At 41.4% G+C, this 15,892-nt stretch overlaps 1 protein-coding gene across 1 annotated transcript in view; it reads left to right on the forward strand.

The window, feature by feature from the left end:
- LOC138981719 (alpha-1A adrenergic receptor-like) overlaps nucleotides 1-15,892 on the forward strand; it is a 92,584-nt gene that overhangs the window by 16,367 nt on the left and 60,325 nt on the right. Inside the window, exon 3 of the mRNA XM_070354782.1 lies at nucleotides 610-1,363. Within this exon, the coding sequence (XP_070210883.1) occupies nucleotides 610-1,363 (754 nt within the window). The remainder of the gene's footprint in view (nucleotides 1-609; nucleotides 1,364-15,892) is intronic.

Here is a 15,892-nt window from a genome sequence, read left to right on the forward strand (position 1 = left end):
GTGTATCACGTTTCTTCGTTTTTATCTCCGTTCGAGTCTGTCTCTTTGTCTCTCTGTCTATCATTCATAGAAAAATCCAAAAACAAAGAGACTGCCAACGTTCAAAAGTTTAGACAGACACTTAAAAGACCGCTGGGTCGAAGATCAGTGAACGTAACGTATTGTTTTGTTATAAATATAACGTTCCAATAACATACCTTTCTTGGGTTATTTTATTCTCATTCACGGATTTTACTTATCTATTGAATGTATGGACAGGTTTTCCTTGACTTGCCTTGATACAGTGCTTATACTGCTTTTCTCTCATCGGAGTTGCAGAAATGGATGTTCGAGCGGGTACTATTTGTCTTACATCCTTATGCCATTTGTTTCTATTGAATGTTTGGACAGATGTTGCTTGACTCAATTGATACAGTGCTAAAACCGCCTCTTCATCATCGGTTTTGCAGAAATTGATGTGTGGGCAGGTGTTGCTTGACTTGTCATGATACAGTGCTTTTGCCGTTTTTCTTTCTCGTTGGTGTTGCAGAAATAGATGTTCGGGCAGGTGTTTCTAGACTTGGGTCAATACAGTCCTTTTACCGTTTTTCTCTCTCATTGGTGTTGCAGAAATGGATGTTCGGGCAGGTGTTCTGCGACATCTGGGCGGCCATCGACGTGCTGTGCTGCACGGCGTCCATCTTCTCGCTCTGCGTCATCTCCCTCGACCGTTACATCGGCGTGACGCGGCCCCTGCAGCGCTCCACCATCATGACCGAGAAACGGGCCTTCTACATCATCATCTTCATCTGGCTGCTGGCCATGGCCATCTCCATAGCGCCGCTGGTTGGTTGGAAGGAGCCGGCCAGCAGTGACCCGTACGAGTGCACGGTGACCACCCAGACTGGCTACGTCATCTTCTCCGTGTCCGCGTCCTTCTACATCCCTCTCAGTATCATTCTCTTGGTGTACTTTAGGATTTATCGCGAAGCCATCAAACACTCGAGGTTCCTCAGCACGGGGGTCAAGACGACTAAGGTCGACGAAAGCGGGGTGACCTTGCGCGTGCACAAGGGCGGCAACTCGCACGTGCACTACGGTCAATGTCACCACTCGCCTAGCCTTTCCAAGGCCTCCGCCAACACCAACGCAACCGCCACTAACACCAACACCACGGCCTCGACGACGACTTCTCCTGGCCACCAGAGCAGCACGTCCAGCGACCGGTCAGAGAGTTCTGTGGGCAACAAGATCCCCTCGAGGCTGACCGCGGCGGGCAAGGTGGCCAGGTTCAAGAGGGAGACGAAGGCGGCCAAGACTCTGGGGATCGTGGTGGGCGTCTTCATCCTCTGCTGGTTCCCCTTCTTCTTCATCCTGCCGCTCGGTAGGTTTTGGTGGTGTGCGTGTGTCCTTCGGGGCATGTGGTTTGGCTGTTTGTGTGTGTGTTTGTCTGTCTATCTCTGTATCTCTGCTTACCTCTCTGTCTAATTCTCTCCCTTTCTGTCTTTGTCTCTCTTTCTCTCGTGTCTGTCTGTCACTATGTTTGTCACTCTGTATCTCTGTCTGTCTCCCTGTCTCTCTGAGTGTTCAGAGCGTGACATCTAAACCAGGCAGACCACCAACGCTCCAAAATCGAGACGCAGAAAAACATGATAGGTTGATATGTGGAACGTGTGATCGAATAAAGAAAATAACGTTTCACTCATTTACCTATCTTTGGGAGGGGCGTGGGAGCTAGGGGGGGGGGGACATCAGAGCGTAGTTTTGGTGGGAGAGTGTGGGGATGCATGGATTGTGTAGGGAGGTGTTATAGATGTATGCGTTTTGTGTGTCTGCAAGGGGACGTGTGCTGTGGTTTGTTGTGGTGTGGCGTGGTGTGATCTGTTGGTTGGTGTGGTGTGGTGTGGTGTGGTGTAGTTAAGTGTGGTGTGGTGTGGTATGGTGTTGTGTGGTATGGCTTGATATGGTGTGTGGTGGAATGATGTAGCGTGGTGTGGTGTGGTATGATGTGATGTGGTGTTGTGTGGTATGGTTTGATATGGTGTGTGATGGAATGATGTGGCGTGGCGTGGTGTGGTGTGGTATGATGTGATGTGGTGTTGTGTGGTATGGTTTGATATGGTGTGTGATGGAATGATGTGGCGTGGAGTGGTGTGGTATGATGTGGTGTGGTATGATGTGATGCGGTGTTGTGTGGTGCGGTGGTTCGTGTCGCATTCTTGATGTATGCACGGAGATACATATATATATTCAGCACTATTTGCTGCCGACTTTTCTACATGAATGCACATTTTCCCCGAGTACGCTAGTACTTGGGCTCAGCAGACTTTAATTGTGTGTGTGTGTGTGTGTGTGTGTGTGTGTGTGTGTGTGTGTGTGTGTGTGTGTGTGTCTGTCTGTCTGTCTGTGTGTGTGTTTGTGTGTGTGTGTGTGTGTGTGTGTTTTTTTTTTTGTGTGTGTGTCTGTCTGTCTCGACTTAACAGCTTATTGCTGGGAAACTACTGGGCGCAGTTCGTTCAAAAGTTGATACACTAACTTGATAATAGGTCCGATTGATCGTATTAAAACTTCATAATGTTACATGGGACCTAAATGCGAAATAAGCCCCAAAAACGACTTGGCGGTTGGACGAATTCAGACGGAGCAACAGCCAGCCATTGAGCTGATAGAACAGCCGAACGCGTCACACAGTGACGAGAAATATAGCGTCGTAAAAAGCATGCGTATCGCGTTGTGTGTTTGGATAATTTGATTTTTTGTGTACCCCATTTTCTACCAAGCGTTGGTTGCTCGGTCGCGACTGCGGTGGTTTAGAGGTCGCGATTTTGTGTTTTGATTCTTTTCATATTAATTTGTATTTTTTTTTATGGTTTTCTTTGTTTACATATGTTTCAGTCTTTTACCTTCACTTTACATTAAAAAATTTGGTAAAACTACCTGGGGCGTGATAAATGCAAGAATCCGCAAGCCAGGACAGTAAAAGAACTTCGTGGGCCACCAGTTCACCAGTTATGAAGAGGGTCGGCAGTATATTTTTCACTGTGATCAAATAAAAGAGAAAGACCAGTCACCACGCACATCCTCAGCTCGCATGCAATGTAGTTATATAGCAAAGGGAATGCCTGTAATTCACACAGAGCAATCACTTGGTCTTAAACGTCCACAAGACAAAAACTTTCATACTGGGGGAGCGAGCCAGTCTGAAGAGTACTCGGGTCCAGCGCGAGCGTTTTTTATTACATTTAGTCAAGTTTTGACTAAATTTTTTAACGTAGAGGGGGGAATCGAGACGAGGGTCGTGGTGTATGTGCGTGTGTGTGTGTGTGTGTGTGTGTGTGTGTGTGTGTTACGTGTGTGAGTGTGTGTGTGTGTGTGTGTGTGTGTGTGTGTGTGTGTGTGTGTGTGTGTGTGTGTGTGTGTGTGTATAGAGCGATTCAGAGAAAACTATTGGACCGATCATCATAAAACTTCACATAAAAGTTCCTGAGTATGATATCCCCAGACGGTTTTTTTCATGTTTTCGATAAATGTCTTTGATGACGTCATATCCGGATTTTTGTGAAAGTTGAGGTGGCACTGTCACGCCTTCATTTTTTAAGCAAGTTGGTTGAAATTTTTGACGAAGCCCAAACTTTGGTATTGCATTTCAGCATGGCGGCTTAAAAATTAATTAATGAGTTTGCTCATTAAAGTTGTCATTAAAATCGATATTTCGCAAACAGATTTGAAATTGATTGTATCGTATTATTCATCAAATTCTGATTCTGAAAATACATACATATTTCCTGTTTACTTTAAAATGTGATCACAGTTAATGAAAATAGAGTAATAAGTACTACGATTAAAATTTAAGAAATCGATCCAAAAATGAGTTCATCTTATTTTGTATTATTTCCTGATTCCAAAAAGATATAGATATGATATGTTGTATTCAAAACAAGCTCAGAAAGTTAAAGGACCATAACAGGCTCTTTTTAAGGTCAGATAAAGCAGTTGGGGTTGATTTAATGATATAGGTAAGCATCTACAGATGCAAAAACCGATCAGTAAATCTCAGGTTTTGTGTTGCATCAGTCTAATTTTACACAAAATGCATGCTCAAAAAGCGACCAAATTCGTCTGCTACGTGAGACTTCAAATTCCCCGCGGCGGCAAGCCCTTGGCTGTGACGTCACAAGGGGGAGCCAGAAGCGAAAGTAGCAACGCTCGGTGTGCGTCTTTGCTGCAGCTGTGGATGCGCGCGTGCTCCCGACATCATGCCGAGAGAGTGTGCTGCTGCCGAATGTTCGGAGTTGCAAACAAAAGACTCAGGCTTGAGTTTTTATTTGTTTCTATCCGACTGGGTAACAACTACAACGACGACAATAACACTGACAACAACTCGAAAACCAAGAACAACTACAATGTCAACAACAACAGCTTTACACTGATAAACTGAAGGTGGAACACGATTGAATTGACACGTTACAACCTTGATTTCATCTACGACGACGACAACAACAACATCAACTTAAATTCGAGAACATAATTATACGTCATCAACAACATAGCCAACAACAAATCCGATAGAACTTCAACTACCATCACAACAGTGATCATGGGCTGCCTAATCTATTTGTTGAGTCTGGCAGACATTGTACTTCCACCCTTGAGAGAGAATGTTTTTTCCTCGTACACTTTGTGCCTCAAACCTGACTAAGAGGATACAATTCTACATTAATCCCCGATTATCAACCCAAATAGGTGGGACACTTCCGTCTCAACTCGGACGCCGCTGTAAGAACGATCTCCAGCAACAGACGCTGATAACGATACAGCTATCTGCTCGCTCCTAAGCCCCTCCACCAGCCTGTATGTCTACACACTGGCACCAATTAAACCTCCAACTGAGCTGTTAACCCGTGGTTTGTAAAAATGTAAAAAATATTGTACAAATTACGTCGAACCTAAATCCGCGATTTGTAAAAAAAATTAAATAAAAAAAATTAAAAAATTCTCTATTCAGCCTATTGTCCCATCGCTGGGAAATTCGGATCGCTTCCTCCCAGTGGAAAGCTAGCAGCAACAGAGTCGCGCTACCCCAAAGTCAAGGGATCCATTAGATTTGTTTTTCTTTCTTTTTCCATTTCGTTATTTTCCTTCATCGCTGGCGAATTCGGATCGCTTCCTCCCAGTGAAAAGTTTGTTCTTGAAGTTTGAAGGGAAGTGTCGAAACTTTTTTTTTTATAAAAATTCTTTCACTTGCCTGCCTCAGGACGGGTATACCCGTCCTGCGCTTGTGCAGCCGCAGCGCCTTAGGACGGGTTTACCCGTCTTGACGGTTCCGGGATTTTCCAGATCACTGCTGACACAAAAATAGCAGCCAATGGCTTGGTAGGATACCTCATTCTCATGAATAAACATAAATGGTGACGCGGTTTTGCGTCTGAAGGCTATTTTCGGCCTTGGCGACAGGATAGGGGAGAGAAATCTCGACTCGTCAAAATGGCAAACGGTGGAAGTCGACCGGGCCACGGTAGGGAAAAACAAAGCCGGACTGACGCTACAGGGGGTGCAAATGACAATGGATACTGACAGGGGAAGGGGGAGATCTTCTTTCGGACGATTCGTTGCAAACAGGTAGATGATAGTGATTATAATCCTTTCTTGGAGCGAGCAAAACAGCCACCTGTGTTTGATCCACAGGCACCGGAAGATGCGCCGGACAGATTTTTCAAAAGTTCATATTTAAACATCATTATAAGCCAAACTAATTATTATTTCCATGATTAGACACTAAAAACAGATTATTGGTTCAATTTCCCTTAAAAATAACATAGGTTTTACTTACCTACCTACTGCCAGTTTGGAACTAGAATTTTTTGTGAATTATTACACCCCGAACTCCAATATTCCCTGGCAGTCAGGAATGCACATACGCAAGTTTTGATTGGCAGCGTAAAGTAAGGTTTTTTTTCGTGTTTTTTTCCCATTTTTGTTAAAATCATTTATCCAACAAATAGTGTGCACATATACATACATTTCGTTTTAAAAGGTCCTAAAGTATTTATTCTTGAAGTTTGAAGGGGAGGTCAAAACTGACTGGCCTAGTCTGGGCTAGCTGATTTTGACGGGAGGTTATTCTGGGCTAGCCCAGAATGACTGCCCCCCCCAAAAAACTTGTGGGGATGTATAGATGCATACATATATGCGTACATTTCGTTTTAAAAGGTCCTAGTGTATTTATTCTTGAAGTATGAAGGGAAGCGTCGAATTATTTTATTTTTTTTAAGTAAGTTTTTTTTCGATTTTTTTTCTCGATTTAAAGAAAAATCATTTTTGCAACAAATAGTGTGCACATATACATATATTTCGTTTTAAAAGGTCCTAAAGTACTTATTCTTGAAGTTTGAAGGGGAGGTCAAAACTAACTGGTCTAGTCAGTTTTGACGGGGGGTCATTCTGGGCTAGCTGATATTGACGGGAGGTCATTCTAGGCTAGCCCAGAATGACTGCCCCTCCAAAAAAAACTTGTGGGGATGCATAAATGCATACATTATGCGTACATTTCGTTTTAAAAGGTCCTAGTGTACTTATTCTTGAAGATTGAAGGGAAGCGTCGAAACTTTTTTTTTTTTTTGGTAATTCTTTTTGAAGTAAGTTTTTTCCCGATTTTTTTCGATTTTTTTAAAAATAATTTTTCCAACAAATAGTGTGCACATATACACATATTTCGTTTCAAAAGGTCCTAAAGTACTTATTCTTGAAGTTTGAAGGGGAGGTCAAAACTGACTGGCCTAAGTTTTGACTGCAGGGGGTTATTCTGGGCGAGCTGATTTTGACGGGGATGCATAGATGCATACATATAATATGCGTAAATTTCGTTTTAAAAGGTCCCAGTGTATTTATTCTTGACGTTTGAAGGGGAGGTCAAAACTGACTGGCCTCGTCAGTTTTGACGGGGGGTCATTCTGGGCCCCCCCCAACTTGTGGAGATGCATAGATGCATTTATTCATTTGTACATTTCGTTTTAAAAGGTCCTAGTGTACTTATTCTTGAAGTTTCAAAGGAGGTGTCAACATTTTATGTTTTACTGTTTTTTTCCGATTTAAAAAAAAATCATTTATCCAACAAATAGTGTGCACATATACCTATATTTCGTTTTAAAAGGTCCTTAAGTACATATTATTGAAGTTTGAAGGGGAGGTCAAAACTGACTGGCCTAGTCAGTTTTGAAGGGGGGGGGGGTCATTCTGGGCTAGCTGATTTTGACCCCCCCCCCCCCCCCCTCCTAAACTGGGGAGATTTCTTTCTTTCTTTATTTGGTGTTTAACGTCGTTTTCAACCATTCAAAATTGCTCCAGGGGCTTGCAACGTAGTACAATATATTACCTTACTGGGAGAATGCAAGTTTCCAGTACAAAGGACTTAACATTTCTTACATACTGCTTGACTAAAATCTTTACAAACATTGACTATATTCTATACAAGAAACACTTAACAAGGGTAAAAGGAGAAACAGAACCGTTAGTCGCCCCTTACGACATGCTGGGTAGCATCGGGTAAATTCTTTCTCGTCCCAACCAATATGGGACTCCCCCTAACCCGCGGGGGGTGCTGGGGAGATGCATAGATGCATATATACAAGCGTATGTTTTGTTTTGAGAGGTCCTAGTGTACTTATTCTTGAAGTTGGAAGGGAAGTGTGGAAACTTTTTTTTAAGTGTTTTTTTGTTTGTTTTTCTTGTAATATCCTTTTTTTGACAAATACTGTCCACATTTACATTTATTTCGGTTTAGAAAGTTAAAGTACTTATTCTTGAAGTTTGAAGGGGGGGTCAAAACTGACTGGCCTAGTCAGTTTTGACCGGGGTGTCATTCTGGGCTAGCTGATTTTGACGGGAGGTCATTCTGGGCTAGCCTGAATATTTGCATAAATATTGTTTCTAAAGGTCTTAATGTACTCATTCTTGAAGTTTGCAGGGGGGGTCAAAATTGACTAGGGGGGGGGGTCAAAACTGACTAGCCCAGAATGACCTCCCGGTGGTGGTGGTGGTGGTGGTGGTGGTGGTAGTTTTGTTGTTGTTGTTGTTGTTGTTTTGCTATAAACGTATAAGCAACCGTCATTGTAAAAGGCAGTGGCCAAGAGGACAAATTGAAGTGAAGATAAAACTTGGTCCAGTCCATGTGGTACGTGTGTGCCACCACAATCAGCTAGCCGGCCTTGAGCAGGAGGGAGGACGCTATTTAGTAAGGACATCGGTCTGCAAATTGCAGTCTCTTAGTAACATCCGCATCACCGACCCACAAGCACGTCTCTTAGTGACTGGAAATCACGTGCCAATTACGGACTTGTATAGACAGCCCTTGGGGCGCTGCTCTCTCTCTCTCTCTCTCTCTCTCTCTCTCTCTCTCTCTCTCTCTCTCTCTCTCTCTCTCTCTCTCAAGAAAGAGAGAGAGAATGAAAAAGAAAGAGAAAGAGAAAGAGAGAGAGAGTTTGTGCCGTGGAACGATAGAGCATGATTGAAAGCCGATAATGTATGTTAGCACTGTAAACTTGTTTGTCGTTGCACCTATCCATATTGTTAATTCATGCGCTGGATATGTCTTTAGGTTTAAGAGAGAGAGAGAGTGAGAGAGAGTGAGAGCGTGCGTGCGTTCGTGTGAGTATATGTTAGAGAGAAAGAGATAAAACCGGGTGATTGTCCATAAATACAAACACACGGCATGTATTACTGACACCCCCCACATCCCGTTGAAATGAACCTTGTGTGTTTAATCAATAAAATGTCTTACGTCTTACGTCTTACTCTCTCTTTCCCCCCCTCTCTCCCTCTCTCTCTCTCTCTCTCTCTCTCTCTGGTGGTTTATTTGCCCCGGGCTGCTCGATTTCCGCTCTCAAACTGCAAAGTACGGACTCGTAATACGCCCATTGAATCCCCGAGCTTCCGATCTCAAACACACCTTTTATTTTTCTAGAATTTGTCTGCACTTTGACTTCATTGCTGGGTGTACTTCGGGTCAGTGACCTTTAAAGTGTTGGTTTGGCTGTTGTCTTGTCACTCTGGCGTCATTGGTGTTTTGTCTTGGTGTGAAAGCCTGCTGCTAACTGTACAGTTACATTCCTTGTTTTGAGCGAGGTTAATCTTCCTGGGTTAAGATTTCGGGGAACTTGCTTTTTGCAACACAAAACACCACTTTAAAGGTGTAGGTCATCTCTTCGTTCTCTAAGTTCCGACCAGGCTTTTGCCTCGGATAATACCAGCATCCATCCAGCGTGTGTGTGTGTGCATGCGTGCGCGTGCGTGCGTGAGCGTGCGTGCGTGCGTTACTGTGTGCAGAATTTGTTTCCTAACCGACACCTATATCAATCTACAAAACTAATGAACCACAACAAGATTTACCTCTGCACGGGTGGCAACTAGGCTGTTAATTTGGGGCACGCTTCTGAGGTGAAGAAATCGCAGTCTCATCCCATGTGAAAACACGAACATACAGATCTGTGGCGGTCAACATGATTGTGTTTACATGAAAAAATGTACCTTACATCTCACAACCGAGTTTACTTTTTTTTCTCTTTTTTTTCTAACTTTTTTTGGCAGAGGAGGGAGTTTTTGTAATTATTCCCCCCTCTGCTTCTTTACCTCTGTAAACTTGTAGAGCTAGTTATTTTTCGATAAACACCTAGCAACCAAACAAATAACGACCCAGCAACAGCCTGAATCCTCGATCGCACAATGGGTTGAGAAGCTGTTCTGCGTCGGTACTACTTTTGCGACTGAAAAGTTCCGAACGCTCTAATGTACGAAGTATACATCTCTGGAGCAAACAATAAAAACATACCGCATTTAAATTAACAACTACAGGCTTGAACACATGAATCTCCATATAAAATCCATGAGTTTGGTTGTTTTCTGAATCTAGGTCTGCTGTGCTAAAGCTCGCATTTTTCATGATCCGCTAACTTCGACCATTATTTGTAATAATCACTGAGACTCGGCATGTAACGTGTAACATCTACATATCCCCTGTGGGCACACAAGACCACTGTACACAATGATGGTACAGTCCCTGACCCTCCCTGTCTATAACGATCACGCAAGGGACTGACCAAAATGTGTTATTGTAGACAGGTGACCGCTATGAAAAGGTGAATTATACAGAGAGAAAACCAACTCAGGCGGTGCTCTTTTTGGGTGGTCGTTGAAGGCAGGCGGTCGATATTGAGAAGTGACTGCGCGGGTCGGTTTGACTGTAGTAAACGAGAAAGATAATTAGCTCGGACGCCTTGTTGCTGTTTTATTTTAACTGTCGTTAATCTTCATGCTGGGAGTTCCCAAAAGTCTCTTCCCGTTTCAGAACCAGAGACCACTTTACAGGAGTGCTTTCACACACAAAAACAAAAAACAAAAGCTTTTCGTTATCGGTCCAATGATCTTATGGTATAAACGAGCTGTCTGGTCGGACACTTCGGTAAGTTTACGCTACGCTGCTGAAAAAAAGGAACGGTTGTACCGAGCACTGTTAGCTTTGAGTATGCGTATGCGATATCAAAACAAAACAAACAAGTCGCGTGAAGCGATATAAAAACATTTAGTCAAGCTGTCGGCATCAAAGTAACAGATTAACACCAAAAAACAGTCATCGCCGAGGCCATATTAAGATAGTTTCGACTAACCACACCGAAAAAAACGAGACGGGTCACGCTCGTCTCCGCGTAGCGCGCGAACGCAGCACTGACTTAAACCTATTTTCTCTAATTCTGAGCACATTTTTAGAGTAAACATGACATATGTATATGTATTTGAAATCAGGAGAAATTAGAAAATACGATGCAATCATGTTTGAATCTGTTTGTGAAAATTCGATTTTAATGACAACTTTAATGAGCAAACTATTTTTTACGCTGCGGAGATGAAACTCAATCCCATAGTCCGGACTTCGTCGAAGATTGCTCGACCAAAATTTTTATCTATTTGATTGAAAAATGAGGGCGCGACAGTGCGGCCTCAACTGTCACAAAAAGCGGGATAGACGTCATCAAAGACATTTGTCGAAAAAATGAGAAAAAAAACGTCCGGGGATATCATACCCAGGAACTCTCATGTGAAATTCCATGAAGATCAGTCCAGTAGTTTTCTCTGAATCGCTCTACACACACACACACACACACACACTCACACACACACACGCGCGCACATACATACATACATATATACACACATATACCACGACCCTCGTCTCGATTCCCTGTCTATGTTAAAACAAACAGGGTACTCGTTTGATACACCATGGAGCAAATGCAAGGTGAAATCAAAATGTTCATCCTTTCCTTAAAATGCCTTATCATGCTCGCATGACATGAAAAGGAATTAATTCCAGTCCGTACAAAAAGAAAAATGTAAAAATACACTAATGAAGGCATACCAATTTTGTTAAACGAAATGTAATAATTTGCAATCTATAAAAAGAATTTTTTTTAAATTTAAAAAAAAAAGATAAATGTGTTTTCTTGTCGAAGAGAAGTTAGAACGCGTCTGACTTCTTGGTGAACACATTAAATGAATCCCTGTTCTAGGTAGAGAACTTCCATTGGCCTTTGAACCAACCTAACAAGTACACATCTGTGCGTGCAGCACGTGCTATCAAAACATGTAGATGATTTCCTCATTACTTATACATTCCAGAAAATGACAATGCTGACTCACCAGCGCAAATGTAATCTTCCGCTGTTTGAATTTGTAAAGGGTTGCTCTTCCGGGCATAGTCAATGAGGTTAATGTAGGCTCTGGCTTAATAGCTCCATTACATTTTATTCGTAGTGGTTTTAAACGTTTCATTTGGAAATGTACGAACATGAAAAGCCTGTGTGTGTGTGTGTGTGTGTGTGCGCGCGTGCGTGCGTGCGTGCGTGCGTGCGTGCGTATGTTTTAGCATACCTTAGCTGGTACGTATCCTTTCGTGTCCACAAAAAGCCACACTAACTTCTCTACCAACAATAGGGGGACCACAATCTATGCTTCTGAACTACATTTCCAATCAAAGTCGAATTTTGTATTTCATTTTGGCTCTTTCCTCAAAGTAATCCTGAAAACATTTCAAATTTGGCCACATTGTAAAGCATGCATTTACACTCAAAATTAAAATATGCAGCCATTTGCAACTGATGATCCACCACTTTCTCAGCTTTTCTATTTCTGTTGACTCCAAAAATAACAACCTGTTCAATCATCAAATATTATGTGGCTGCGTGCTCACAAAGTCTGTGTTGCTCTCGTTGGTCTTGTAAATCGTCAAAGATCTGCATGGGATAAGGGAAACCCTCGACCTTAAACAAAACTCTACGTCCTGGTTACTTTCTGTGCAGAATGGGTTGATTTCGCTACAAGACAAGTGTAAGTAAGAGTTATGCGTAACCAATCTCCTGGCACATGGAAGAATAACAAGCAATGAAATGAACACGAGACTTACATCCTCAAAAAGGATGATAGCCACAATCCCTCTCTGCACAAGAAGCAGCCAGCCAGACTAATGAGTTGTGGTATGTGACCAGGTAGAAGGATGTTCTGATCGCATGTAAAAGGCTGGACAGACCCGTGGCGGTGTTCGTAATCGTTCACACAGGAAGGCGGGTATCTGTAAGTCTTTCATTTGTTACAGAAAGAGTAAGATGGATGCTGCTCGCAAGAGACGGATTCGTAACGGAATCCAGATCTATTCAAACCTGCCGGCCAGTGACTATAGGCGAAAGGTTTACGTGCGACACACTCATCAATTAAAGCCGCACGATCGCCGTGCTGTTAGTCTAACCTGTCTCCAAGATAAGACGTTGCGAGTTGGGGTGAACAAACGGCAGGCCAGTCCCCCTTTTCCTAGCCAGTCTTCGTGACTCAGGCTGATGGAATTCACAATCAAATTACAATTTTTAACGAAAAAAAAAAAAAATCGAGAGAAAAAGAATAGAATAAGATACCCCACGAACAGTAAACTGGCTTCGCCTCAAGGCTAGTTCTTGTCGATATATAGAATGGGGGCGTCCTCGCCCCCATAATAAAGGATTGTGTTGTTGCCAAACTATGGCTACAGTACAGAAGGAAGTGTGTGTGTGTGTGTGTATGTGTATGTGTATGTGTGTGTGTGTGTGTGTATGTGTTTATGGTGGGATACCTCGACTCCCGCGTGAAATTTTGAGCTTTACTCCGACATGAAATTTTACCTCGACGTCGAAATAAAACATGTCTTCAAAATCACTTAAAAATAACTATGGAGGCTTGAAATAAGGTTAAATACATATAAATAATTTAATTTGACTTTATTTTTACAATTTAGCAAAATGTCGAGAAAAAACACACTTTTAGTTACTTTTTGTGTTTTGTGTATGTCCGGATATAACACCAGTAACAATCCCTGTTCACACACACTTTTTTTTTTCGCAGTTTAAAACAAATTTTTTTTTTTTAAATCATTGTCACACTGGAGAAAAAAAAAAAGAAAAAAAAATTAAAAAAAAAAAAAATTAAAAAAAAATCATTGTAATTGTACACACTGCACACAAAAAAAAAAAAAAAAAAATTGTTGAAAAAAAAAATATATATATATATAAAAAAATAAAGGATATCAAAAAAGAATAAAAAAAATTCATTGTACACACTATATATACAAAATCTAAAAAATCATTGTAATTGTACACACTGCACACACACACAAAAATTATTTGTAAAATTGTAGACTAAAATAAAAAATAAAAAATAAAAAAAAAATAAAAAAAAATAAAGGATATAAAAAAAATTCAAAATCGATCCTTAAATTTGTGCACAAGTTTACAAAACGTAACCCTAGCCCCATTTTGAATTATGGTACGAAGAAAGGTAAACATTATGACACTCGTTGCAAATGAAAAATATGGTTAAATCTAATGATTTTGTTCCTGTTATATGTTCAGTGCGTGTTACATCAAATAAATATTGTAAGGCCTCCAAAAAAATATATAAATAAAAATTTAAAAAAAGCTAGACTTATGAATTCCAACTAATTTTTTTGTCATTTTTTTGTTTCCTGACACATAATTATAGGCCAACCTGAGGTTCTGCATTTATGTGCTTGGGACCTTAATTCACAAAAATACTTTCTTAGAACTGCGAAAGAAAATAAATTTGATGTTGTGGTGAGAGAGGTTGTTTATTTTGTCATCCATTTTCCTTCAAATATCAGACATATATATATACATGTAGATCACCACTCTGCCACTATGAGTATGATGTGATGGTTTTGTGTTTACCAGACACCAAAAATGTGAGTAACCTGTACTTTTGTTTTGAAAACAACAATTGCCTTTCATATGACAACACATTGCCTGTGTCTGCTACAGTGGAACACCCTCTTTAGACTTTATTTTGGAAAATAAGATCATAGAATTTATCGGGGCATATACATGTTCAGACATTGTCGACAAGGAAATCTGAACAAAGCAAGGGCTGAAATGGGATTAGGAAAGGGGGGAGGGGGGGGGGGTGTCTGTAATAGGAAGGGGGCTGGAGGGGGAGGGGGGTCTAAAAGGGGTTCCACTGTAAATATTGTCGACAAGGAAATCTGAACAAAGCAAAGGCTGAAATGGGATTAGGAAAGGGGGGAGGGGGGGGGGGGTGTCTGTAATAGGAAGGGGGCTGGAGGGGGAGGGGGGTCTAAAAGGGGTTCCACTGTAAATAGACGTGATTTCATACACGAGACAATGATTACAAATGCCAACAACTATTCCAGAATGGGAAGTTGAAAATAGTATCTTGGTAAGCTTGAATCCACTTGCCACAAATTCCTCGACATTATTCATCGTATTGTAACCGAAGCAACCTTGTAGCAACCATATCGATACCCGGCGGACATATTGACTTATTGTCGGAATTTGGGGTGAGACTTTTGATTCAAAACGAACACAATGAGATTAGGTTTAAAAACATTCCTATAAAATAAACTCCATGGCAGTGTTTAATCCCAAAAATGTCCACACCCCCCCCCCCCACTCACTCTCTGTAGTCTGTCAGTGTCGTGCGTCATTATCAACATCCTCAAAGAGTCTAACTCTAAGTCAAACCACAGGCAGAAGGTATCGTTCACTGGACCACTACTTTCATAGAAAGACTACAAGGTATGTCACTCAGTTTCGAGTCGTCTGTGTTCTTGGAGTCGCTTCCTGCGGACAATTTTTTTGTTCAAGACGGTTCGCCTCTTCCTACAGTCTGTGTAAGGTCAAATAAATACAGTGTTGAATGATTGTTTGAACTATATGTACCTTTAATTTTCAGCTGCCGTACGCTGCAGGTTGTTTCTTTTGACGAAGCAAAGATATATCTGTAAGGACACACTAAAAACCTCTCTGAAAGACCTTGATATTCAGTTCCAATAATGGCGTAGCAGAATCGCATGCGGAACGGGAATCCTGGCCCGGACAAGCTTATCAGTTATTTATGGACAGACTAGACATCCAAGCATACCATGAGTCTGCGGTCATCTTCCAAAACAAAGGACGAACAACATTTACAATGAAGGTAAATCTTCTGGTTGTTTATGTTGGAGCTACACATAGCTCATTGATTAACAACAATATGTGGAGACAAGTCTCACTGTATAATCATTGAGTAGCAAACATATGCTTGTGTATTTTATGAGTAGCACAATCCTGGTCAAAATTCAGTATGCTTCAGACAGTGATGCTTATCATATTGAACTAGGAAGATAGTGACTTTGCTGGTCATCATTGACATTGATCTAAATTAACCAATCAGTGCTTTATAACCAATTCTAAACTAGAACATTTGGAATTTATGGCGTTTGATTCAGAGGAATTTCTATCAATTTCTTCTCAACATCGTCAATTACTTAAGTTTGTGTGTAAGATAACCATAATTTTATTGTTTTGCGATACTAACTCTCAATCAC

The sequence above is a fragment of the Littorina saxatilis genome, linkage group LG12, assembly GCF_037325665.1.
Source record: "Littorina saxatilis isolate snail1 linkage group LG12, US_GU_Lsax_2.0, whole genome shotgun sequence".
In the NCBI taxonomy this organism is placed as follows: Eukaryota; Metazoa; Mollusca; class Gastropoda; order Littorinimorpha; family Littorinidae; genus Littorina; species Littorina saxatilis.